This window comes from Hippichthys cyanospilos, chromosome 20 (genome assembly GCF_059441005.1).
Source record: "Hippichthys cyanospilos isolate Australia breed blue-spotted pipefish chromosome 20, RoL_Hcya_1.0, whole genome shotgun sequence".
NCBI lineage: Eukaryota > Metazoa > Chordata > Actinopteri > Syngnathiformes > Syngnathidae > Hippichthys > Hippichthys cyanospilos.
In genome coordinates, this window is record NC_142388.1 from 328,748 (window position 1) to 351,972 (window position 23,225).

At 52.0% G+C, this 23,225-nt stretch overlaps 2 protein-coding genes and 1 non-coding gene across 8 annotated transcripts in view; 1 reads left to right on the forward strand and 2 right to left on the reverse strand.

Annotated features, from left to right (window-relative positions):
• On the reverse strand, positions 1-18,918 carry gata4 (GATA binding protein 4). 2 transcript variants are annotated; one of them, XM_088404012.1, is made up of 9 exons: positions 17,695-18,918; positions 17,535-17,594; positions 17,125-17,189; positions 5,597-7,367; positions 3,297-3,463; positions 2,872-2,997; positions 2,718-2,799; positions 1,937-2,091; positions 1-1,860 (listed from the first exon to the last, which is right to left on the reverse strand). In XM_088404012.1, the coding sequence occupies exons 4-9, from the start codon at positions 6,186-6,188 to the stop codon at positions 1,732-1,734; spliced, it is 1,251 nt and encodes a 416-aa protein (XP_088260138.1). In that variant the 5' UTR covers positions 6,189-7,367; positions 17,125-17,189; positions 17,535-17,594; positions 17,695-18,918; the 3' UTR covers positions 1-1,731. The 2 variants fall into 2 exon arrangements, with proteins under 2 accessions (XP_088260138.1, XP_088260137.1); XM_088404011.1 differs by adding an exon at positions 12,362-12,436 and having other exon boundaries at positions 17,535-18,918.
• trnae-cuc (transfer RNA glutamic acid (anticodon CUC)) lies at positions 18,022-18,093 on the reverse strand. Its single transcript has one exon. It is a non-coding gene; the product is annotated as a tRNA-Glu (tRNA).
• ncoa7b (nuclear receptor coactivator 7b) overlaps positions 18,196-23,225 on the forward strand; it is an 11,233-nt gene continuing 6,203 nt past the window's right edge. The window contains exons 1-4 of one of the 5 annotated variants that reach the window (XM_088404006.1): positions 18,196-18,325; positions 18,433-18,784; positions 19,079-19,239; positions 20,876-21,015. In XM_088404006.1, coding sequence (XP_088260132.1) covers positions 19,202-19,239; positions 20,876-21,015 — 178 coding nt within the window. In that variant the 5' untranslated portion in view covers positions 18,196-18,325; positions 18,433-18,784; positions 19,079-19,201. Of the gene's footprint in view, positions 18,785-18,815; positions 19,002-19,078; positions 19,240-20,875; positions 21,016-22,272; positions 22,568-23,225 lie in introns of those variants that run through there. The other 4 variants (XM_088404008.1, XM_088404005.1, XM_088404007.1 and 1 more) reach the window with 4 other exon arrangements.

Here is a 23,225-nt window from a genome sequence, read left to right on the forward strand (position 1 = left end):
TCCCTTTTTGAAAATCCTATTAAACACACAAGAAACAATCAAAGGAGCAATTACAGATTCTAGTTTCAAGTGCGGCACAACAGCTTTTCATTAAAGTGACACCGTGTAAAATTGAGACCGTTCATCATTCGAAATGCATGCGTCAAATGATTATAAATGGGGAAAACTTGCAAAGAATTGCGTCCCTAACGACCAACAGTATGTTCTAAAAAAAAATGACTTGGAGGGCGGGTCGCCATGTCAGCGAGAGGGAAGCGCGTTAATTGTCGCATTTACCGTAATGCCGCAAAAGCTCCCATGGGCGCATGCAAAAATGACCAATACATTACAGTACTGCAAAAAGGCGGCGAGCAGTTTACGTTCCAAAAGTTTTGTCATTACTGCAATGCGCGACTTTTTGCTGGAAGGCGCTCGCGGAAGGCATCGCGCGCCATTTTACTCGGCGCGAGTGACGGTAACGCGCGTTACAAGGCACGATAACATACAGGCCGCAAATGCTCCTGGCCGCTCCTTCGCATCGATCCCGTTCATCGAAGCGGTTGAGAAGACGAATGCGGTTGGTTGGGTTGCCTTGAGATGGCGCCGGTGTGTCGTCGCTATGCGGAGGAGTTTGTTGTTTGGCTTTTCTTGGCCATTTCCAGCCGTCCGGGTTTCCTTTACAAGTCCAAGGGAGCGATGGTATTCATTTCGAGCGCGTAAACGGACTCGTGTCCGGTTTGCGTAGTCGGGACACCCTGGCTGACTGGCGCCGGACATTACGTACTTGCCACTACGTCCCATTGACCTTTCCGCTTGCTAGCAGCGAGGAATGAAGGAGGGCTGTATATTTTTGGTTTGGCTGTTCTTTTGAAGCGGCGAAGAACGCTGCAGACAAACACCTTGACGGAAACCGCCGGCCGCCTTCGCTTTATTCCACGCGGACGCCATCTTGAATCGTTCGCGCCGCGCGCGCCGTCACCGAGTCCGATGGGCAGCGTGGCCTGAGCGCATCCCAATGCGGCTTCGGGGTTTTGCGAGGTATAGCCCAAACGGCCGAGCCTTTGTCGATTCAAGATGCTGCTTTGGGGTTCATGACATACAGCGATATACAGTAGCGTCGCGCGTTTACGCGCTCGTCAGAAAACAAACAAAGTGTACAGTCGTTATACAGCTTACTGGACTGCACGAAAACCGACTGGCTGTGCCTTTCAAAATAAATACTTAGGAAGAACGCCATCCCTGAGGATGAAAGTACGGCTAGACAATGGGGCAAAGCGCCGGCGTGAACGCGGCCCACTTGCATCAGCGGAGGACCGACTGCCGCGACGCTCGCGTCTGCGCCGCCGTTTCCGCTTGCCGCGACGCCAAATTGCCAGGCGGCTTTCGCCTACCCGGGCGCACTTGTGAAAATAGAGGCCAAAAATTGAAGTACGTGAATCTTTTTGGTCAAGATCGGGAAACCAAAGTTCAAAAGTCACTTCAAAAAAAAAAAAAGGTGATGTCCTCGCCACTTGAAAGTACTTTATGATCTCGATATTTTGTGTGTGGAAATTCCAAGCCTGAGAGGCGAAGACGCCGTCGGGAGTGCGACTCGGGCTGAGCCGAGTCAATACTGACCTGGAAATTGAACTCCGACCCGTTTATCCTGTCACGCGACCCCGCGGAGGGTCAAAAGCCGCCCTTGCGATCAAAACGTTCGTCACTTGGAAGGACCTTGTGACGGCGCCCCCCCAACGCACGCAAGAATCCTTTCTAAGCCGGGACGAGGCCGTTCCAGGGCTCGGCTTCGGAGGCCGAAGCGCCGGCGCCGCGGCCCCCGGGGGACGCCTTGAGAGCGAGGGCCCCGCCTGGAGCCGTCACGTAGGTGGGCAGGGCGCACGCCTGGTGCCAAAGGTGGAGAAACATGTCGGCCCGGGACCAAACGCGGACCGAATCCCGGAAGGAATTGGCGGGCTACCTGGCTGTGCGCGCCGTCGCGGGCGTACAAACTCAGCGCTTCCGGTTCCGTCTTGATCCGCCGGGCCTCCTCGGACACGGAGGGGGCGCCCGAGGAGGACGAAGAGGAGGAGGCGGGGCCCCGGGGGGCGGGAGCGCCCTCGTTGCTCACGGGCCCTGCGGCGCGCCGCACAAAATCTCTGACGCGTAGCGGGAATACCGTAGGACGCCGGGATTTCATTTGGTTGAATACATATTTTTGCCGGCTTCCCCGGCCCGTTAAAATGCGTCGTCAAATTTCAAAAGGATTACATATTTATCAATATTTGAAAAGGGTTGAATCAAGGGTCACCGACACTTTCGCAATTGAACGTAAATGAAACGAACGCACATATGTATAAATCTTTTTGGGAGGAGTAACCCAACGTTCTCTCCTTCCTTCTGCCTAGGCCGGGGGTCACCAAGGTGGTAGCCCCCGAAGATCGCACGAGTCGCCGCGTAGGTTCCGCCGGATTTACATATTTACTACAGCTGCAGCCCAATTACAGTGAAAAATCATGAACATGGTGGGTGCCTTGACATCAAGCGGTAGCCCTCCGTCTTGTTCAGTACCAAAGAAGCAGCCGAAAAAGGTTGGCCGCCCCTCTCCCGCCGGCGGCGCCAAAAAACAAAGACTAAGCCAAACCAGGCACAAAGCCCTTTAACTCAATCAGTTCCGGAACAGCCGAACGACATCCCGGACCCCGTGCGGTCCGCCCCGCTTTGAGAACCCATCGCGAGGAATAGAAATAACAAGCGCTCACCCGTTTGGCTCTTGCTGAGGTTCTTGGGTTTGCGCTTGCGGGTCTGGATCCCGTCTTTTTTCATGGCGAGCGGCCGTGGGACCTGGGGGCGGGGCGGGGGGAGCTGTCACTTGTCCCCCGTGTGGGGTTAGGGTTAGGGCGTTTCTGCGCTCACCCCGTGCAGTTTCATGTAGAGGCCGCAGGCGTTGCACACGGGCTCGCCCTCGGCGTTGCGGCGCCACAGGGTGGTGGTGCTGGTGTGACAGTTGGTGCACGACAGGCCCACCCTCCGAGAGGCCGACTGGACACAAGACAGCGCCCGCCCGCCCGCCCGTCAGTCTCGCTGCTCCGTTGGTGCTTGCGAGAAAAGCGCTGGAGTAGTCAGTTTGTTTTTGTTTGGCTCCCCGCGGGAGGGAGGGAGGGAGGGAGAGCGGGAGGGAGGGAGGGAGAGCGGGAGGGAGGGAGGGCGGGCGCGCGGGCTCGGCCGTCCAAAATTCTTAGCTTTCCAAGCAATGAGCCCCGCCATTTCCAAGTGCCGCGCTCGCGTCGAGCAGCTTCAGCGCGTGCATTAGCACGGGCTAAACCTGAGCTTTGTCTCACCAGTCGCCTCTGGGGCTTGATGAGCGGTCTGTTGATGCCGTTCATCTTGTGGTAGAGGCCGCAGGCGTTGCACAGGTAGTGGCCCGTGCCGTCCCGCCTCCACAGCGGCGTGGACATGGCCCCGCAGTTCACGCACTCCCGGCCCTCGGAAAAGTCGTCAAAGAGGTCTGGGGACGCACGGAACGCGGCGCGTCAGGCGCTCGTTTTATTTGTACCGTTTCCTTTGACTTTTCCGGTGATCCGGGCAGCGTTTGCAAGTCCGCCGAAGCAACGATGTGTATTTTGGGATTATTTGGAGCACGTGCAGTCGGTTTAATTCGCCATCCTGCAAAGCGCTTCGACCTTGACGCCATTCAGCCCACTAGCTAAGGCGCCGCCAACGCGCCAACAATGTCGCTTTTCGCGTCGTGAATTTTCTTATGTAACCAGAGACAATATTTTTCCCGCAGAGGTGTTCCGTAAACCTGAACTTTTCGTTTCGTAAGTAGACGCGTAAAGCCGCAGCTGCCGGCCTCCGGGGTGCGCTATAACACAGTCATTCGGGCGCAAACGAAGAAGAGTTCCACACATAGATGGAGCACATGGGCCAAAACCTCCTGTTGTATTTTTTTATATTGTTATTCATTGTTATTATTGCAATAGCAAATATTGTTATTATTAGTCAGTCCACGAGAGTGCGTGTTGTTTTTGCCGCACAATGTAAAGCGTTGAAAACTCAGATGGTGTTTTTGTCTGTTAGCGAAGCCCTTGAATTGGGGCTCACATGTACAAGTGGGCATTTTTCAAGCTCTGGGGTGAGAGCGAAGGACTTTTATCTTTGTTTTGTTGATGACATTTTTTGGCAAACAAAACAAACATTTTGGGGGGAACTTGTAGATGGCCGACTCCGCAACCTTCGAGCCCTGCCGGTGCGCCGGCAGGAGGTGCAGGCCCCAATGCTTATCGGCCATCCCGTGCAGATAAAGACGGCGCTGGAAATAGAGACTAGCTCTGGCTGACTTGAATGGGGGGGGAAGGGGGCTCACGGCCTGACCACCTGCAACCAGGGTTCTTATAATCCAAGACCGTGTGCACAAATCACAACGTACGTTTTACAATTTTACAATTTACAATTTTACAATTGATTTTTTATTTATTTTTTTTTTAAGCGAATTCTTCGTGAGATGGAGACGATCCAAGGCCGAGGCAAAACAAAAAGGCGAGCGGGGGAAGCTAACCTTGAGCGCGGAAGCTAACGTAGCCAACACACGAACGGCAGACAATACACCCGTCGCACACTCAGGCGTGATGTAGCAACGTCCTTATCAGGACGTCCGTTTGAAAACAGCCAACCGGGACAAAGGTGGAAAGCGAGTGGAAACGATCGAAGAATGTCTGTCCACGACATCGAAAAGTGTCGTTGGAATAGAATATGCGCGTTTCGCCCTCGACGCCGTTGGAACGGACGCTCGTGTATGTTGATGCGATTTGAAGAGGCCATTCGGACGACTTGAATGGATTCCGACGGCGTTCTCATTCATCGGGAACTTTCGGGAGTTTGATAACGCTAAATCCAATCATGGCAGGAAAATGTCTATTCATTTTTGCCAGTCGCACGGGCAGCATTTGAAATGATAATAAAGTCGCACGCATGAAGGAAGAAAACGCAGCGTTTAAACCCAATGACGCTGTTGGATGTGAAGCCTCTTCACACAGGAAGCGTGCTTTATGCAAAATACTTGGTTTTATTTGAATCGACAAGAAATTATTGCGTCTGAGATTTTGTTGACATTAGGTTGCTCCAACGATTCCACTTCAACTGTTTGATGAAACGCCCCACTCCGAAAAGTTGATGATTTAGCTGTTAGAAGACGTATTTTGTCGCTAGTCGATTTGTAGTAAAAGAAAATCGTTGTGAACAATTACTAAACTTACTGCAGAATACTGCATTAAAAATGCAGTATTCTGGAGGGGAAAATGTATTATTTTACGCTTATAAATTCAACGTGATCTTGAAATCGAAGTCCCTTCTTTGCGGTTTTGTCGAGGGTACGGCGCTGTTCAAATTGAACACAGAACTGCAAGCTTTAAACAGAGCGTTCATGCTGATATTATTATGAAAAGGCCATTTCACTTTTTTTTTTTTTGCCATGTTAAAAAGTCCCGGAATACAACGAGAAGAAGTGACTTCGTAATTCAAATGCAACGCTACAGCACATTTTGGGGAATTTGGCGAGGCCGAATTTCAATCTCTACTGATTCAACGGATTTCAGGGGTGGGGGGAATCAAATCATTTCAATAACGGCGAGAGCAAACTCACCGATGTTGTGGTGTCTCGGGGCGCCGGCGCCGTTCTGCAGGCCGTGGAGCACGGGACTCTCGAAGGGGGACGCGGACCAGGGGCCGGCGCTCACGTAGGCCGGGTAGGGGCCGTGGTAGGAGCCGCCGGGGATGGCCAGCGGGCCGCCGTACGAGGCCGCCGCCGCCGCCGCCGCCGCCGCCGCCGCCGCCGCCGCCGCCGCCTGCTCCTTGGCCCCGGACGAGACGGGCGGGCTGGCCGAGCCGACGCTTCCGAAGCCGAAGCGCGACGACGCCGTCACCGGGGAGTGGTTGTAGGCGGGGGCCTCCGCGGAGGCCGGCTGCGCCCAGGCCGGGTGCGGGTGCGGGTGGGCCGAGGCCGGCGCTTGCGGCTGCGACGCCTGCAGGTAGGGCTGCAGGCCCGGGATCACCTGCACGCGAGTGCTGGGCACGTAGACCGGCGACGCGGCCGCCGAGGCCGCCGAGGCCGCAGAGGCCGCCGAGGCCGCCGAGGCCGCCGAGGCCGCAGAGGCCGCAGAGGCGCAGTGCAGCTGGAAGCCCGCCTCGTAAGAAGGCTGCCCGTGGCCGGAGCTCATCATTGCGGGCTGGTACATGGCGCGGGCTTCCCCGGGCTTGCGCGCGCATCAATTTGGCCCGCGCTCGGGCGAACAACCGCTTGAGTACAACTTGAATAAAGAGGATTTTTCCCCGAAACGTCAAGCCTGCGCATCGCGTGAGCCGCCGCCGCCGCTGGATGCTGCCGTCTGGCCGAGCAGCGCGATCCAATCTTATCAAAGGAACAAATGAATCGCGAAGGGAGAGCAAAGAGGAGGGACGAGCACTCGGCACTTGTCGCCATCAAATCTCTCTCTCTCTCTCTCTCTCTTTGTCGGCCTAGCTCTGTGATGAAACATAGTTGCATTCGCATCCGGGTCAAGTTGGGACGTTTTGGGGAAAGCAAATAGAACATTTTGCCCCTCCTTCTAGGCGCTTCAAACGCCTTGTCACTCGGGAAGGCAAAACGACAGCGCATAATGCATGAATCCGTTATCTTCATCATTCAATGAACAACGCGCTTGCGATATTTGAGAAAAACTAAATATTTGTTTTCTGAGGAAAAAATAACTTGCCGGTCTAATTCATTCCTTTTTTTCAAGGGACTTGAAAACAAAACTGACTCCATACCAGACGTTCGTGTGAAAACGTCTTGTGTTTTGCTTCCCGGGAATGAAACACACGGTGGGAATTTGTAGTAAAAGAAAATCGTTGTGAACAATTACTAAACTGCATTTTTAATGCAGTATTCTGGAGGGGAAGATGTATTATTTTACGCTTACGTAAAATAATAAAATAATAAGTAAGCCCGTAAAATAATACGGACGTCCGTCCGTCTATCCATAATTAACAATTATATCAATCATATCGATATTTCGCTATTTTTTTTTTAAAAAAGAGTGTTTAACGTGAAGTGCCAACGGTGCACGCGTTGCTTCTGAAAAAAACGATGCAATAAATAGAATGTATTATATTAAAATGGGTTCTGTTTTTTCAGTTGTTGACATGTAAGGGTCGCCTCTCAGGTGGGCCCATGCAGAGAGTAAATGGGGAACTACTGCCATTAACGTGTAACTGCATGCGCATGCACTGATAAGCTGGCTAATAATATTAAGGCGTGCCACGCAAGAGCCTTTCGAGTGGAATCGTTCAAGAGAAATGGCCCCAAGCCCTTACTCGGCAACACCAGAAGGCCTTTGCGATTCCACTTGAGCGTCTTCTCGCAGACGACGTGCGACCTGCGGCGAAAAGAAGACATCATGCAGAGCTCATCTTCTTTTTCTTTTTTTCTTTTTGTTTGTTTTGTTTAGTTTTTTGCACGGCATCGTGTTTGCACAGGCCACGTTGTATCGCTGACACAGGCCAGAGCACAGCGCCGTGTGCGGGTGTGTGGGTGTGTGTGTGCGTGCGCAACGTGCTTGATGGTGTGAGAGGAGCTCCAGATGCTACGCCCCAATTCAACTTTCTCAACTTTCTCTTAATTCACGTAAGCACAACTGACGTCCCAGCAGCAATTTGACACCGTAATAAGAAACGGTGTACATTTGCAATCGGTAATAGGGCAGCGTGGAGCGCACCCTAACGTTCTATGAAGTCGGTGAAAGAAAATGTTTGAAGATAAAACAAAATAGAAAGTCAAAAGAATTTCACCGATGGCACAGAAATGAGGAGCGTTGATATTGACTGTCGCACAAGTGTAAAATGAAGTTACGGCTTTCTTTGAGTGAAATATATGACAGCCTTTTGTCCGATCGGATTGCAGCTGCTAATCTGCACACGCCTTTTCCTATAGTCAGTGGCGCGGTGTGATATAGGAGAAAGTACATCGGCGATGTCGTTTCCCCTCAAGCAAGTCTTTTTTTTTTCTTTTTTCAAAAGACTCACCACGTTACAACGTCAGCGTTTTTTCTTTGCCCGAGCAAAACTTTTTCACGCCAAAAGTGTCTGTCGTGATCTTTGCACACAAACGCATTGAATGCACGGTTAGCATCTCTGACGATTCCGCTGTACTCGTTCGCATTTCTTCAGGGTACATATGGCCCTCCCAATCTCCTTTAGTCATTCGGAACGATCTGAATCGATTCTTACTTTGCATATACCCAAATCTCCGCATTCATTTAAGTTTGAGTCGTGACCAACAAGAATTATGCGGAAAAGAGCCCCGGACGATCCACGCAAGCAGCTTTGCGTTCACACACATTTTCGGCCAGTTTCAAGCCTTCACAAAACGGAAGGACTACTTGCTTTTTCCCAACATTTTCGATCGGGTCTGCCTGAGCCAACCCCTCCCAGTCTGCCGTCATGTTGATAAAGAATTGAAAAAAAACAAAATCTTTAAAAATTGGGAGTGACATTCCCGGGGTCGAGGGCACGTCGCGGAAGCAAAATGTCGAGGAAATGCAAGTTGCAAAATATGTCAAGCGGACACCAGGAAAAGCGTCCCCGTCTCGGCGGCTCCAACCTGAGGGGGTCACTGACTCGCCTTGCCCCCCTCCACACACGCGCACACACACACACACACACACACACACACACACACACACACACACACACACACACACACACACACACACACACACACACACACACACACACACACACACGGGCACGAACGCTAGACTCCCGGCTCCAGGAAGAAGACGTCGCACGGCGACGCAGGAAGAGCCCGAGGACGCCGATCGGAGATGTGGTTGGCGTGCGTCAGCACGAGCGCCTCATTTTTTTTTTCTTTTTTTTTTTGCCGGCCTAATCTGAGCAGAGCAATCGTTGCGTTTCCCATGAAACGGTGCGCGTCCGTCTGCTTCCCCCCTACAGTCCAACCCAAATTGCTTTCGAGCTCTATTTACTATTTTGTCTGATCAGAAAAGTCACAAGTAACACGGCCACAAATTGAGGGCCATCGCGCTGTTTTAACTGCTTTTGAAGTGCTCATTTGTCAGGTCTGTGAAAAGGGGGGGATATGATGGCGCCTGTAAAAGTGCGTATGTATTTCCGACATTTCCATGCAAAAGCGTGAATTCGGGACACCTGGAGAGTACTTGCGCCTTGCGTCCCAGTGGGCCACGGCGCATCACAAAGTCAGGTGATGCGCCAACCTTTGACGCCCCCCTCTCGTATCATTCCACTCCAGCGCTCATGACGTCACGCGAGTCAGTGCGCACGCTATTCTAAGGTCTCTCCGCGTTATGCTTGCGGATTAAGTGTGTTTGAGCAGGTGAGGTCACAAAGTCACACAGGCGAGACGCCAATACCCTGACACATTACAAGTGTGTTCCTCCGGCAATAATTAACCCTCGGCCGCAGGCGACGGCGTCAACGGACCGCTCCTTCGCACTCTCCCAAACGCACACGCAATTCCTTCCGCGCCATAAGGAACTCGCCGTGCGGCGCCACGGGCCACGCTTGTGCTAACGCGCCTCGAAAACGTATACCCGGCATCGTAAAGTGATGCGACGCCACCATTTACAGGGATCCGGAAATCAAATTCTCGAGCGAAACTATCAGTAAGTTAAATATCAGGTAAATATGGGTAAGTTAGGTATTTGTTGCCTGTTGAGTCTTTCAGATTTCCCCAGTGAACGCCTCGCCGGTGGAATGGGCTCAAGCGGCTCTTTTTGGTTTTCCTCGCAACGCAGCTCCAGTTCATTTCCTCATAAATGACCAAAGTTGCGCACCAAGTGCATGATTGCGCCATTACTAAATGAGCCAAACTAAATATACCTTTCTGCGTTCTCTAAGCGGCGCGCTTACAGAAGCTCCATACTTTGCCACTCTCGATCGAATGAGATGGAGACGTAACTTGGACGCGATCCTCTCGGTTTTGGTAATATTTCCGAGCGAGAACGAGGACGGGCTCGGACGGCGGTTCGGCCCGCTCGCTTCTTCGATCGTAAATAACGCCGTAAGGACCTGGGCTAACGCCGGCTGCCGTGAGCCGCAACGGGCCGAGTAATCGAATACGGCCCAGATAAAGGGCGCATCTGCGCGTGAAAACCCGGCTCATACGGCTGACGGATCAATCCTACCCGACGGTTTTGAATTAAAAAAAGAAAATCGCATTATCAAGTTACCGTACGTGGGACACGACCAGATTGCAAAAAAGTGCGTCTTGCATTTGGGGAGTTAAAAAGAATGAAAAAAAACGGATGACTGGCAGCAAATTTGACGCGGACCCCGATAGCTATCCAGGATTTATCTTCCCTTTTTTAACAGTTAGCATATCTATTAGAGTAGCGCTCTATTTTGCCATTTTTGAAGGCGTCGTCGTGTATTTTTAGCGTGAAAAGAAGTAGATAGCAGGTGGCCTCCTGTTGATAAGCGGCGGCCAAAGTCCAGCGGCAAGCCAAGGGCCGAGGAACAAACAGGGAAGACGGGCGATGGCCGTGTCCGCATGGAAAGCGCTTTCAGCTTTTTTTTTGCCGCTTCGGGAGCCCAAAGACAGTCGGGCCCCCAATTCCTAACAGCCGTAACTTGTGTTTGCAGCACTTTTTTCCACGTCTGGGAAGTCCCCTCTGTCTCTCTCGCCTCCTCTTTTTCTCTCACTCGGTCCTGTTTTGATCTTATTACCGTTTGTGTTCTTCTATTTGTGCCCGCGAACTTGTTTATATTTTAGTAAGCGTGCAGCACTTTGGTCGGCCCTCTGAGGTTGTTTTTAAAAGCGCTTTTGAAATAAACTTTGGCTTGACTTGACCATGTATTGTTGTTTTTCTTTCGTTTTAAAGAAGAATAGAATGGATATTTTCCTTCCCCGTTGCCTCGGCGCGAAAGCGCGGGCGAGCTTCTGCGGCTTCCGCTCGTTTCCTTTCTCACTCAGGCCAAACAGCGGGAAAGCGCGATATGGCCACGGCTAAAGAAAGCCAAGCGCTTGGTCCGCGGTTTGGCTTTGCGGCGACAGGCGCCGAACGAGTAACCCGAGCGAGGCCGCGACGTTTGTTTAAAGCCCGGCGCGGCAAAAGGCGGCGGCGCAGCAAACTTATCGCAGCAACTGCAACACAGGCACCCACCCGAGTATGTCAAATGTCATCTTTGTGAGGGGAACCGGAGCGCCTCGGCCCACCGGCTTCAGCCAAAAGCAGCTTACTGCGGAGGAGTCATTTACACGAGGGACAACATACGGCACGATAAGAAAGGAGCGCCGTTACTGAGGCGGCCGCGCTCGCGCTGCACGTGGCTCAAGCCCAAGCAAGCGCATCCGGCGTGGGTTTCAAGCTCTTCGTTTTGGAGGTGCTGATGAATCGGGTGTTTTGGGGAGAGAAAGCGGCAAAACACCTGGGACCACATACTGCGCGGTGGGAAGGACCGGGGCCCGATTGTCACATGAGGCGGCGGACCACGGGCTGCCCTTCCTCACCCAAAATGGATTTCGCCCTTTCGCCGGAAGGGGGAGTCACGTCAAACGCTCGTTTGGAATTTCCCGTCATTTGTACTCCAAAGATGGAGGGTGCGATCGGAAATCACATTTTTGCGGAAAAAAAAGACAACGGAATCGGAGATTTCGTTCGGGGGCAGTCTGGCACCGCGCGAAATGCGCTGCCGTCCGGCGGTGCCAGGCCAGACGTCGGGTCGGGGAAAGGTGAGATGACGTCATCGCGACAACGGGGGTCGCTCAGAGTTCAGCAGGTAGGGTTCAAGAGATGGCGTTTGCCGCCCGTCGCAATGCGCCCCGCCCCTTTCTGGGAGACCAGGAAGGAGCGGGGAAAAAAAACGTCTCCGTCCGGGGGCTGTCAAAACACCGATCGGCGATAACCCCGGGAATATTCCTGTTTGGACAAAAAGGAGGTGGGAGGGGAGGGGCGGGCCGAGCGGAAAGGAAGGCCTTTGAGAAGGGGAGAGCGGGAACGTCGCACGGGAGGCCGGAGAAGATGGCACCGGACGGGAGGAGCGCCGCAAAACAAAAGAGGCTCCGCTCGGGGCCCGCTCTTATCTGCGGCGGGCCCTTATCCGCCGCCGGCTCCGCTAGCCCGAGGCCCGTTCCCTCCCTCCCTCCCCGCTTCTCCTTTCTACCTCATCCCTCCGAAAAACGCCGTTTTGGCCCGGGCCCCGAGCGGGGCCCCTTATCGGTGCGCCGGCCGAACATTGAAATTGATCATCAAACATTCCGAGTTTTTCATTAATTGAAGACGGCAATCCTACGAATGATTTCTCACAAAGATTAAGGAAGAGTTGACGTACAAGAATCAAGCGAAAATGTAACGTGAACTGATTGTAAAACTGCTAGAAAATGTTGGGTCACCTGTAAGCTACTTGCGCAACAGGTCTGCACGCCACCCATCCTGCGGCCGCGGGCGTCGCCGAGGTCAGCCCCGCTCTACAGCATATATGTAAAATAAAGAAAAACAAACAAACGTGATTTGATTTAGGCTATGTTGCGGGCCACCTCTACACGGACGGGGGGCGCAAACGGCCCCCGGGCCGTAGCTCGGAGACCTCTTAACTATCAGCGCGCGAGGGTCGGACTTCACGCGTGACGCGGAGTGGTTTTTGGCCCGGCGCCGCGAGGCATTTGCGCCGATTCTTTTGGGACGGGTCACGGAGTGCGAGTTTAGAGCGGGCCGCGTTCACGTCGCGCCTCGCAGGTGCAGCACTCCCAAAGAGAGCAAACATAAACAGCCCGGGCCGGGCCACTCCCGCCACCCCCGCCTTCCAAGACCCGCTCACCATCGGCCCTCGGCACCACGACCTCCGTTCGGACCTTTGGTTGGGTCTCAGGCCCCCCCCTCGGCGCCGAGGTTCATTTCCACGTTTGGCCTCCTCGGGAGCGTCTCCCACGTTTTGGAAGATGGATCTCTCGGATGGGGAGTGGAGACGCACTTATCAGTGGCTTGTCCCCGATAAGACGGGGAAGATTTGTAACGGTCCCACGTTTGCGCGGGCCCGTGTGCGTCGAGGTTCTCTCCCTTTCTCTCTTTCTGACCTCTGCTGGGTCGGGCGGGCGGGAGGAACAAAAGGCCGGCCTTGACAGGCGGCCGAGGAGGCCCGGGACGGACGGAGCCCGAGAATCGCCGAAAAACAAAACAAAACACAAAAAAAGGCGGGCTGGCGTTGTTTTGACCTCCGCCCCTCCCTAACGGCCGGCGGCCTTGGGCGCCCGGACCCGCAAAACAACGAGTTCAAACCGAGGGGAGCAAAAAAACCTTGACTTGTACCCGGAGAAATTTGCTCATTAGTACTTACTGTACACAAGTCTTGTAAAGCGCCCATGCAAGTTGTTCACCCCAAAACCGTTCCATTTCCAATTTCTATTGATTTCATACCCCTTTCTAATCCCAAATTGTATCTTCCTTCTCTGGGAGTTACTTTGTCGGTCAGAAAAGGCAAATGAAATCAATAGTGGGGGATGTGACACAATCATTGCGCTCTATTTTTCTTTCTCTTTTCCGCCCGCCCAGGATGAGTCAAATGACGTCAAAGTTATTCTACGATAAATCAGTGATAAGCGGAAAACAAAATGCCCCCCCCCCTTTTTCCCATGCGGTTATCAAGACGCGGGTCCGGTAAGACAGCACACACCCCCTCGCTTGCGCCTCGCTTGCGCTCCTTTGGGTTGGGCGGCGCTGTCGGCCACGTAGCAACAGCTCATTAGTCTTTTTAATTGGGCCGAGGCACTCGCGGCGGTCACGCGGGGGGTCCGGCCTAAAGTCAAGCCGCTGGCTGGAAACGCCGGGCGGAGCGAGCGCGGGGCGCCAAACGCAACGTCTCGAGTCCACCCGAGCGTTTTGCGAAGAGGGCTGCGACGAGGCTCGTTCCGCGCCCTCGGCAAAGAAAAACGTCGCGTCGCGTCGATGTCATGATCAAGAGAAGGAAGGCAGGAAATCGGAATCCGAGTTTGAAAGTGGCACGGCCAAGTTTTAAGCACAATGTTACTTTTGGGTAACTTTCCTTTTGGAAAGGCCTCCCTGCGTTTTCTTTCGAGCGCGGCCCCCATCCTAGCGGTCTGGGCGACACGGGGCCCGGCCCCCGGCCCCCGGCTCGCTCGGACGGCCGCGCGCTTTTCAAGTTGCGGCTTTGCGGCGCGATATCCCCGCTGCCAAAGCTTTTCAAACCACTATTTGGGGACACCGCCGCCTTTTGTTGTTGTTTCTCTTGTCTAGCGAGTGCGCGCGCGCGTGTGCATGCGCGGCGCCTTTAGCCGGACAGATAATCCATCAAAGCTTATCGTTGTAAGTAAACACGACAGAGTGGACAAAATGTCTTGCGCGCCGCCAGAGCTGCTATCTAAAGCGACGTGACGGACCCATGCGGCGCACGCGGGCTTGCCGGACTGCGGCCCAGGGAGCACATATACAGTACGCCTGACCAAAGATGAAAGCCAGTGTCGTCGGCGTCGCCTCGGGCGCTGCGCCGAAAGCCGACCGGTCCGAGCCCTAAATCGGACGCCGATTTAGGGCTCTTATTTATCAGCCGCCACCTTTTTCCGTTTGGCGGGAAAGGCATGAATACGTAAGGAAGGTTGGAATTCCCCGTTACGGCGTACATACCGAGGCCGTTGGTTTTTTCTTTTCTTTTTTCAATCAATCAAATAAAACATTTACAGTATTGACACTCCTGTTCCAGTTGGTGGATGAATGCAGCGCTTCTTCATTAGTCTTTGCAAACCCTCTTTTTTTTCAACAAGAACAAAAGAAAACATAAATCAATAAAGAATATGGAAAGCCTTTTTAAACTAGAAGCATTTTTGTGAAACCGTTTGGGTTATGAATAAAAGAAAATACACATTTGTGTTTATTTTATATGACATTGTGAATGTAGTCGTTACTCTCCAATAAAGCAATCAATTCAGCCGGTTTAATATAAATATAATGAATAAAAACAGGCCCGCCAAATCCCCATCGTCATCAAAGCGCTTGATTATTGTATTCATGAGAGATGATATTTGGCACAAAAGCCGTTTGGGGAAAACTGAGCCAATTTGTCACGACGAAGCGTACATGACTTATTTTGGAAACGTCAGTCTGGCTGAAAAGTAACAGATACAAATATACAAGCGCAGATATACAGATATACAAATACGTCGCTGAATAAAAAGGGCGCTTTTGTTCGGCTTGATTTTTTTTGTCCTTCGGTTTCCGCAAACGTTTGCGAAAATTTGCTCTCCGGAAAGGGGTGCCCGGTTTGCGAACCCCTGTTCTAAATCCCATCGGATGACATTGGATCTAAATCCCACACAGACTTTGACAAGAATTGATCCGTTTCCGACGAGGGACGCGGCTTCTTTTGCCCGAGCTCCCATTGCGTGGCGCGAGCATGCGTCGCATCCGCTCGTTACGACAGCGCCGATAAGACGGGTAAACGAACGGGCCCGCTTTGCTCCGCTCGTGTGATCCGCCGGACAAAGTATTCCCCTCGCCCGCATCTTACTTCTCGCTGTATGTTTGGGGGGGGCCGAGACCCCCAGCCCGATAACCTTTGGCCGACCGGCGGGCGGGTCAGGTGCCGGCCGGGCAGAGTTGACAGCGGCCTAGTGCCACCGGATGGGATGCAGCACCTATCGCTTTTCGCCCCCCCCCGTCCCCCGCCCCCCGTCCGCCTCCGCGCGCCGTTTGCCCGTAACTAACCTCGGGGCAACCCGGGAGGCCCTCTTTCAGTGGGCCACTATCAAGCGAGCGGCGCCGACGGACGGACGCGACGCGGACTCGTCGTCCGCACGCGGGAATTCAACGTTTACACGTAGCCCCAAATCCAACAAGCAGCCTTCGTCAAGCAACCAAAAGAAACTTGTACTTTTGCCTTTGGAGTCATGCGAAAATCCAAGTGAGAGCTTTCAAGAGGGGGCTCTTTCTATAAATAACAAATGGCTCTCCCTCTCAAATATTTCTTGCCCTAATTGGCTTGCCGGCAACAGCCTGTCGAGCATCCGCATGTCATATTATAAACAAAGCGGACAGGGTGCAAAATTTCTCTTGAAAACCGTTAGAAAGAATGAGGCGGCCCGTCCATCGTGGTTTGTGTGACGCGAGCGTCGCGGCCTGTTTAGCTTTGCCGTCTTCCCGCTGCCGCGCCGCACTCGCCGTTATCGGCGGCGCTAGTCTAAGCCGGACGCCCGTGCGACGCCGGCGCTAAATCGCTTCACGTCTCCTCAAGGCCGCTTCGCCGCACGGGCTATTTATCTCATCGGCGGGTTTGTACAAACGCTAACATGGCAACCTAAGAGACTTTGACCTAATGGGAAATACCGTTGTATTTTCTGCACTTTTCCAATAGAAATGTAGAATAAAGATGGTTTGTGGAAAGTACTATCTGAAGAACGGGAAAAAAAATACCTCTTGATGACATCGATAGACCGTTTGGATCGGCGGTCCTCAAACTACAGGCCAGATCCGGCCTGCTTCCGCGTTTCGTCCGGCCCTTGGAACAATACTGGAGACGCATTATGGTTTTTTTCTTTCTTTTGTGCCAGAAAGGGTTATCATTATTTGGTGACGAGTGGCATTCCGCAAACCGATAAAGGTTCACGGTAGCCCGGACCGATTGAATGGCTGTCTTTGTTCGATGTATTCGATTACTATTTATTAGCGGTATGTCTTTTTTTTTTTTTTAATTGCACCAACTGTCTAGCACTTTTAACATGTTGTTGTACGCGGTACGTGCTGCAACGACAACTAACCAAACAAACCATTGCCTCCGTTCGCTGTTTATCGTTTTTTTTATTTATTGCTCGATTGTGGAATGTAGTCTGCTCCTCGGAGAAGTAAACAGAATATGAATTTCATTGACCGGTATGACTATATGACAATAAATCTAATGAATCCGATTCTATTCTACCTCTGCGGCGGTCGCACTTTTGTGAAACCGGCCCGAAACTTACAGTCAGCTTTTGCGAAAACGGACGGCTTTTGGATGTGCCTTATCGTGCGGAAAATACTGCAACTTCATTGAGGTTATAGTCACACGGCAGGGCCCCGGCCGCCCCCCCCCAGCCCGGCCCCTCTCCTGCTCAGAGACGGACGGCGATTGACCGACCAGGACAGGTTCCAGAAAGTCCTACTTGGATCTTACCTGATGAGAGTCGGCGCGAGGAGAGGGAAGACTCACCGAAGCCCTGCCGATCCCAATGGAAACCTCTGTCGAAAAGAAACACGTTCATTTACAACGCCTGTTGCTGGTCTTTTTTTCTTCTTTTTACTTTGAAGATCTTATTCGCGTCACATAAATAAGCTTATAGCATTGAAAAACGGGTACAGGTGCGCAAACAGGCATCGGCTAAAATACACTCGGTAAACACAACGCAAACTGAAACTCTGCCATGTCGTAACGATATAACACAATTTGTTATCTTAGGTCGCCCCCTAGGGTGGACGGAGCTCAGCGCGGCAATGAAGCTAAAGTAAGGCAGAACGGCGGGGACGTATAAAAGATACTTTTGACAACATCGCAGGCAAACTGCGTATTTGGCATCTTTTTCTTACCCTTTTGCAAGACGCGTCGGGTTACAGAAGCAGAGAAGCAGAGAAGCAGAGAAGCAGAATCTGAGAAGCGGGGAGTAAGTCAACATTGTTGACCATGTCAACAAACAATATACCGTACAGTATTGCAAAATTCGCCATGTCAACAAACAATATACCGTACAGTATTGCAAAATTCACAAACAGATCACACACGAACAAAGAATTCGTCTTTAACGTTTAAGAGGTATCGCCCAATATACACTTCGAGTAATCGTAATATTTACTTCCGCGTTGAGAGCGCGCGGTTTGACCAACGTCTTGACGTCCTCGACTGCGATTGGTTAAAAGTGGCAAAGGCTGTAGAACCGAGGCTTTGGTTGGTTTCAACGATGAACTTATTGACGTGCTTCGAACGCAACCCAGAAGGATTTCGCGTCCTTCCAGACAAATGATCAACTCGAAAAACACTGACTTTTCAAATGTTGCGTCAAAAGTATTCAAAAGTGAGTTCCCTGACCGGGAATCGAACCCGGGCCGCGGCGGTGAGAGCGCCGAATCCTAACCACTAGACCACCAGGGACTTGAGGGATTACGGGAGGCAGACGATTATATAGTAATCATAACTGGGGTAGTATGTAGCATTTAGCGATGTTTATATGTGGACACGTATTTTTGTTGTTGTTTTTTCGTTTGTGTCTCAGCCCAGCACCGTCGACTTGATCTCCGGCGATTATGTTTTGCCTACATGCGACCCTAGAGGGCGTCAAAGTTGCCCCCAGCTCGAAACGAGCTTGAGCAAGGATGCGCGCGAGGTATGCGCGGCGGTTTTGGCTAAAGCGCCGTTTTTCCTCTTTCGTGGCGTTTGAATTGTTGAATTGACACTCCGCTTCAACGTCGCTGGGGACGGGCGGGGGCGTAGTGGCACCGGGGCGTAAAGTCCCAGCGAAGTGTCCCTCCTCCGGCCGTCCAGCGGGCCGCTCTATTGTCTTGTCAACAGCTAGCAAGCAGCCTGGAGTCCTGGCGGGCGGGCGGGCGGGCGGCAGCGTTAGCATCGTCGGCTGCCGAGACTGGACCTCGCTCCCTCCCGGCGGTCGATTCGAGACGCAAGCACACATCGTTCGGTCGCAGGCGTCTTCCTGTCCATGTCGCCGCGTCTCTCGAAGACTTGTTCCGCCTGTCCGTCCATCGGACTTGGAGTGGCGTCGTTCCGCGAGGAAAGTGCGACCGCGCCGATACACTACACGGCGTGGATTGTAGCTAGGCGCAAAGGGGTAAAAGTACCACGTCGCTCGGGCTCCACTTTGCTCAATGATTGACCTGCTTATGTAACCTTTTCTTTTCTCCCGGCTGCATGCGGATGCCTCGTAATTGTGCTCATGGCGGCGTTACGTTAGCGTTGGAGTTTCACCAGATTCTGCGGTTTCGCTTGCGCAATAACACGGTCATCAGCATTCATAGAAGCAGACGCGCTTTAGTTCGCGCGCAACGGTAGTTTGTCGTGCAAGTGAAAAACAATGCGCCGAGCGTGGCCACCGGGCGTTGACCTGGCACCCTTCCCTTTGCAGGACGAGGAAGGCGTGAGCAGCAACAGCAGCATCTTGTGAGACGTGCCGGCCGGTGGATGGATGCGGTTTGACGTGTGTATGGGTGTCCACCTCCTCCGCGTGCTCCTTTAGCAGCCTGGCCCGATGGAGAAAAGGGAAAGAAAGCCGGGATACTTTGCCAGGTAAGGGATGCCGCTTCTGCATACTTGAATGTGCTTAGCCTCATCAACCCATTCGGCCGTATTGCTTGAGATCAGTAGTCAATCAGAAGGCAATAGCTAGCACACCGCCGGCCTGGCTCACTGACCGGAGGTCCGGGATTGGGCCCCAAAGACGCCCAAACGCTATCGAGAGCCTTCCGGCCACTCTTGATGCGGAAAGCGGCCGCTTCTCCGGCTGAATTTCCGCCACGGCCTTTCCAGCGCGGCGACCGCTCGTCGCTTCATCCGGCTGCGCAAGGATGAGTGACAAATTGAGTTTCCGCCGCCCCCTGAAAGCCGATAGCGGCCTTGAAATTGTCACGTTGTGGACGAGGCGAAGGCGGCTTACCGGGGTGACGGTTTGAGAGTCGAACCATTCCCCGCATCATTTTATGCGGCCCGCCAAATGCCGATTCGACTTCAAGTTTCTCGCCAAAATACCAAAGCTGCAAGTTGTCTTTAACTTTTAAAAATGTGTGTGTGTGTGTTTCCTTTCCAATCGCTCTTTTGAACTGTTTATACCAGCGTTTGATTCCAAAACTAGCCAAGTGTGTGACAAACACATGTCAAACGGATTTGATTGGCAGTCATTCCGGCCCTCTGACAGAAACCGGAACTAGAACGTGGCCCGCGATAAGAATGAGTTTGACACCCCTGATCTGGCGTAAATCCCGGCAGGCGGCCAGCGTGGGTCTAGCGAAAAACCGTTTCCCTCTTGACTAAGAGCCACGCGCGCCGCTGCTTCACTTTTGTCACGTCCACAATAAAGTCTGTCTCGCTCGCGTATTCGCAGCGCAACGTGCGTTGAGGAGGTGAGGGAGGGCGGAATTTTCAGGAAAGGGCCCGGAGTGAAACAGATGGCGTTGTCGGGAATGCGCGCGCGGATGGATTCCTGAGCCGGCAGCCGTAGGAGCGGCGGCCCCTGGAGAGGCCTTATCGACCCATCTCGCCTTTCCATTAGCGCCGCTCGCCGCGCTTTGTTCTCTTCGTCTTTGTCAGCCGGACCGCCGAAAGCATTTGAGCAATGGCTTTCCTTCTCAACTCAGAACTTTCCCCCATCTCGAAGCAGCTTGTTAATCTTCCTTGATGTAGGTCGATGCTTAAAGGGGAAGTGGATCCCAAAGTTGTTGTTGTTGTTTTTTTTAAAAATCAAACTCTCGATTTGTGCACCCCGACTTGCTTAAAAGACTCACCCGTTTTCTGGCTTCGGTCCGGTGACGTTTGGAAGCTGTGCTCACCTGAGCTCACCTGAGCTCCGAGCAACGGCCACGTCCTTTTCAGTCCACGGCAAGCGGCTTTTAAATGTATTCATTGTACGTGAAAAATCATGTAGCTAACAAATGAACCGTATAGACAAAATCTGAACCTTTTCCTTCTGAAAATGGCGACATAAGTTTAGTGTTGTTTTAAAGCTGCCCCAAAATGCTGGCCAATGCTGAGCACTTAATGGCTGTACGTTTTAGATTAGAAGAAGAAAATGTCACCGTAGCGAAGGCGTGATGCTTGGAGGGAGCGCGGAGCCACAAGTACTCACGTGCTTGAATGGCGGCTTCTTAAAATGTCATTTCTTACGGTAAGGATTTCAAGAGCACTTTGTGTGTGTGTGCGCGCGCGCTAGGCTGAAGAGGCGGAGACAGCTCAAGCAGAGCCAATCGGAGAAAAGCGGCAACGACGCGGCGGTCGTCGCCCGTCCGGACGCCCCCAACGACAGGGACGGCAACAGGAAGGCCGGCCCGCCCAGGACGCCTGCCGGCTCAGGTGAGGACCCGAAGGCGTCCGGCGCGGCCGCTCGGAATCTTTGCCGCCGTCGCCCCAATCGGACTTGTTGGATTTCCACTCGTGTCGCCCTTTGACTCGATTGTCCGCTGACTGATAAGCAGCACGGAGGCCCTGTGTTCCGCAAGCCGTTTGCCGGCATGACCTCACCGGGAAGTTGCGCAACCCGCATCCTGCACTCTGCTCTCATGGCTGCAGGAGGCACATTCCTAAAAGCGGCAGACAGACACGGAAGCAAACCGCTGTATAAGAAAAAAAAAAACAAAAACGAATCCTCCGTTTGTAATCGAAGAATATTTCAATTGCGTCAAAGCTTTTGAGCTGTCGTAAAATGTTTTGATTTGGGGATAGCGTTCCAGAAGTCCCTCCAAGAGTAGGACATCTGCAAATGAGCAAAAATAAACGTGGTTGTTTGTTTACATTCTAAAGTGGTGGCGCAACGCAAAGCCAGGGGGGTGTTTATGACCCCTGCGCTTGTGTGTGAAGTGTAATTGCGCATCCTCAACACTGGGGGGTGCGCTGGCACTCAAAAGTCCATGCGGAAGTTATAAACGTTTTCAACTCCTTTTTTTTTTTTTATCTAAATCACATTTAAGGATTCGTTTGATTTAGAAAAAAAGGTTTTGAACCTTTTTCTTCAGGTTAAAAAGTTGAAGTTATTGGTGCTCCCGCAAAGAAGACCTTTGACCTTTGCAAAGAAACAATAGAGAAGCGCCGCATCTTTCGGTCCCGAGCATTATCGGAAAAGGCGACCTCTAGAGTGCGAGTATATTTTCAGTCATCTTTGAAGGACCGCAGAATGTCGTGGGCTGTGCCATGTAAATGTGGGTGCTTTAAATGAAATTTCAAATTGAAAAAACTTTAATTTTCCATTTCTGTCCTGGAATTGCTTGGAAGAAATATATTTGTTGTATGTATGGCAACACTGCCATCCAATGGTCACAGTTATCACTACGTTGGCTTCGTATTAGACAAGCGCTAATCAAGGGTGTCAGCCACCTTCCATGAAAAATTCAATATATATTGTTTTAAAAGACGAGAATTCTGGTCCATGGCACTGAAACATCCAGCGTGGTAACTGTATGCTAAGAGTGGTTCTGAAATGGGGGTGCCGCGGCGGGCATTCGGACCACGCCTGTTACCCAGCAGGCAAGTCGGGGGGCGACTTTGAGTGCACCTTTGTGATGCAATGACTTTGAATCATGCAACGACGTGGACTTTGATGACTTTGCCGACGTCGTACGTGACTTGTTGCCATGCTAAGAGGAACCGCGTGTACTTAAACGGCGGCGCGCGTTTCTCCGTCTCGCCGCGGCACGTGAGACTTGCGTGGGGTTTCTGCAGGTACCCGCACACGTGGTGCCGCGCGGGGACAAGCCTTGCTTTTCTAATTGAAAGCAAATGAGTTGGAACATGAAGCCGCTCACTGCAAACATTGCGTTTGGCGGTTTCCTGAGCCCTGAGCCCCTGTGATATCTTTTTGAGTCGACGGCGAGCGGCAAAATGGCCACCCCCTCGGATGGATTGAAAACAGGTAGATTTTGCCGCATAACTCAGATTCCACAAACGCGAGGCTAACCATCGTATGGTGTTTATGGGCTAGTGCGTAGAGCATAGAACTGCGAAGAAATGTTTTGGAGCGACTTTTGCCGCTGGTCTGCAAGTCTTGGCCGGAGTTGAGCTCATCCGGCAGGATAATGCGCCTGAAAGTTCGCATTCATTATTAGCAGCAAGCAAAATAATGCATGCATATCTGTGATAGCTGCTAAGCGCGTTATGGTCCAAAATGGCATTTTTTTTTGTCATTTAATTGGAACAGTAACAGTAAAGTGTCAAGAACCAATTAATAGCAAATTCAGCTTGAGAATAAGGCATTCGCCCATGATAAAAGTCTTCAAATATGCAATTCGGTTTAATCATGAAAGTTAATGTTGTTCAAATTAATTTAGTTTAGTTAAACTGTGTTCAATAATAATTGAATTGCATTCGATTTAATAATTCAATATTTTGTTTTAGGCTCTTTTATCAGAATTGAACATTATTGTATTTTATTTTATGGTCATGTATATACAATGACATTCATGAAACTAGTCTCATGTGGCAGTCGAGTCGCACGAGATGGGCAACATGAAGTAACTCTTTTTAAAGCCCCCAATTCTCTGCGGTAACATGTGTCATGCGCGCGTACCAGT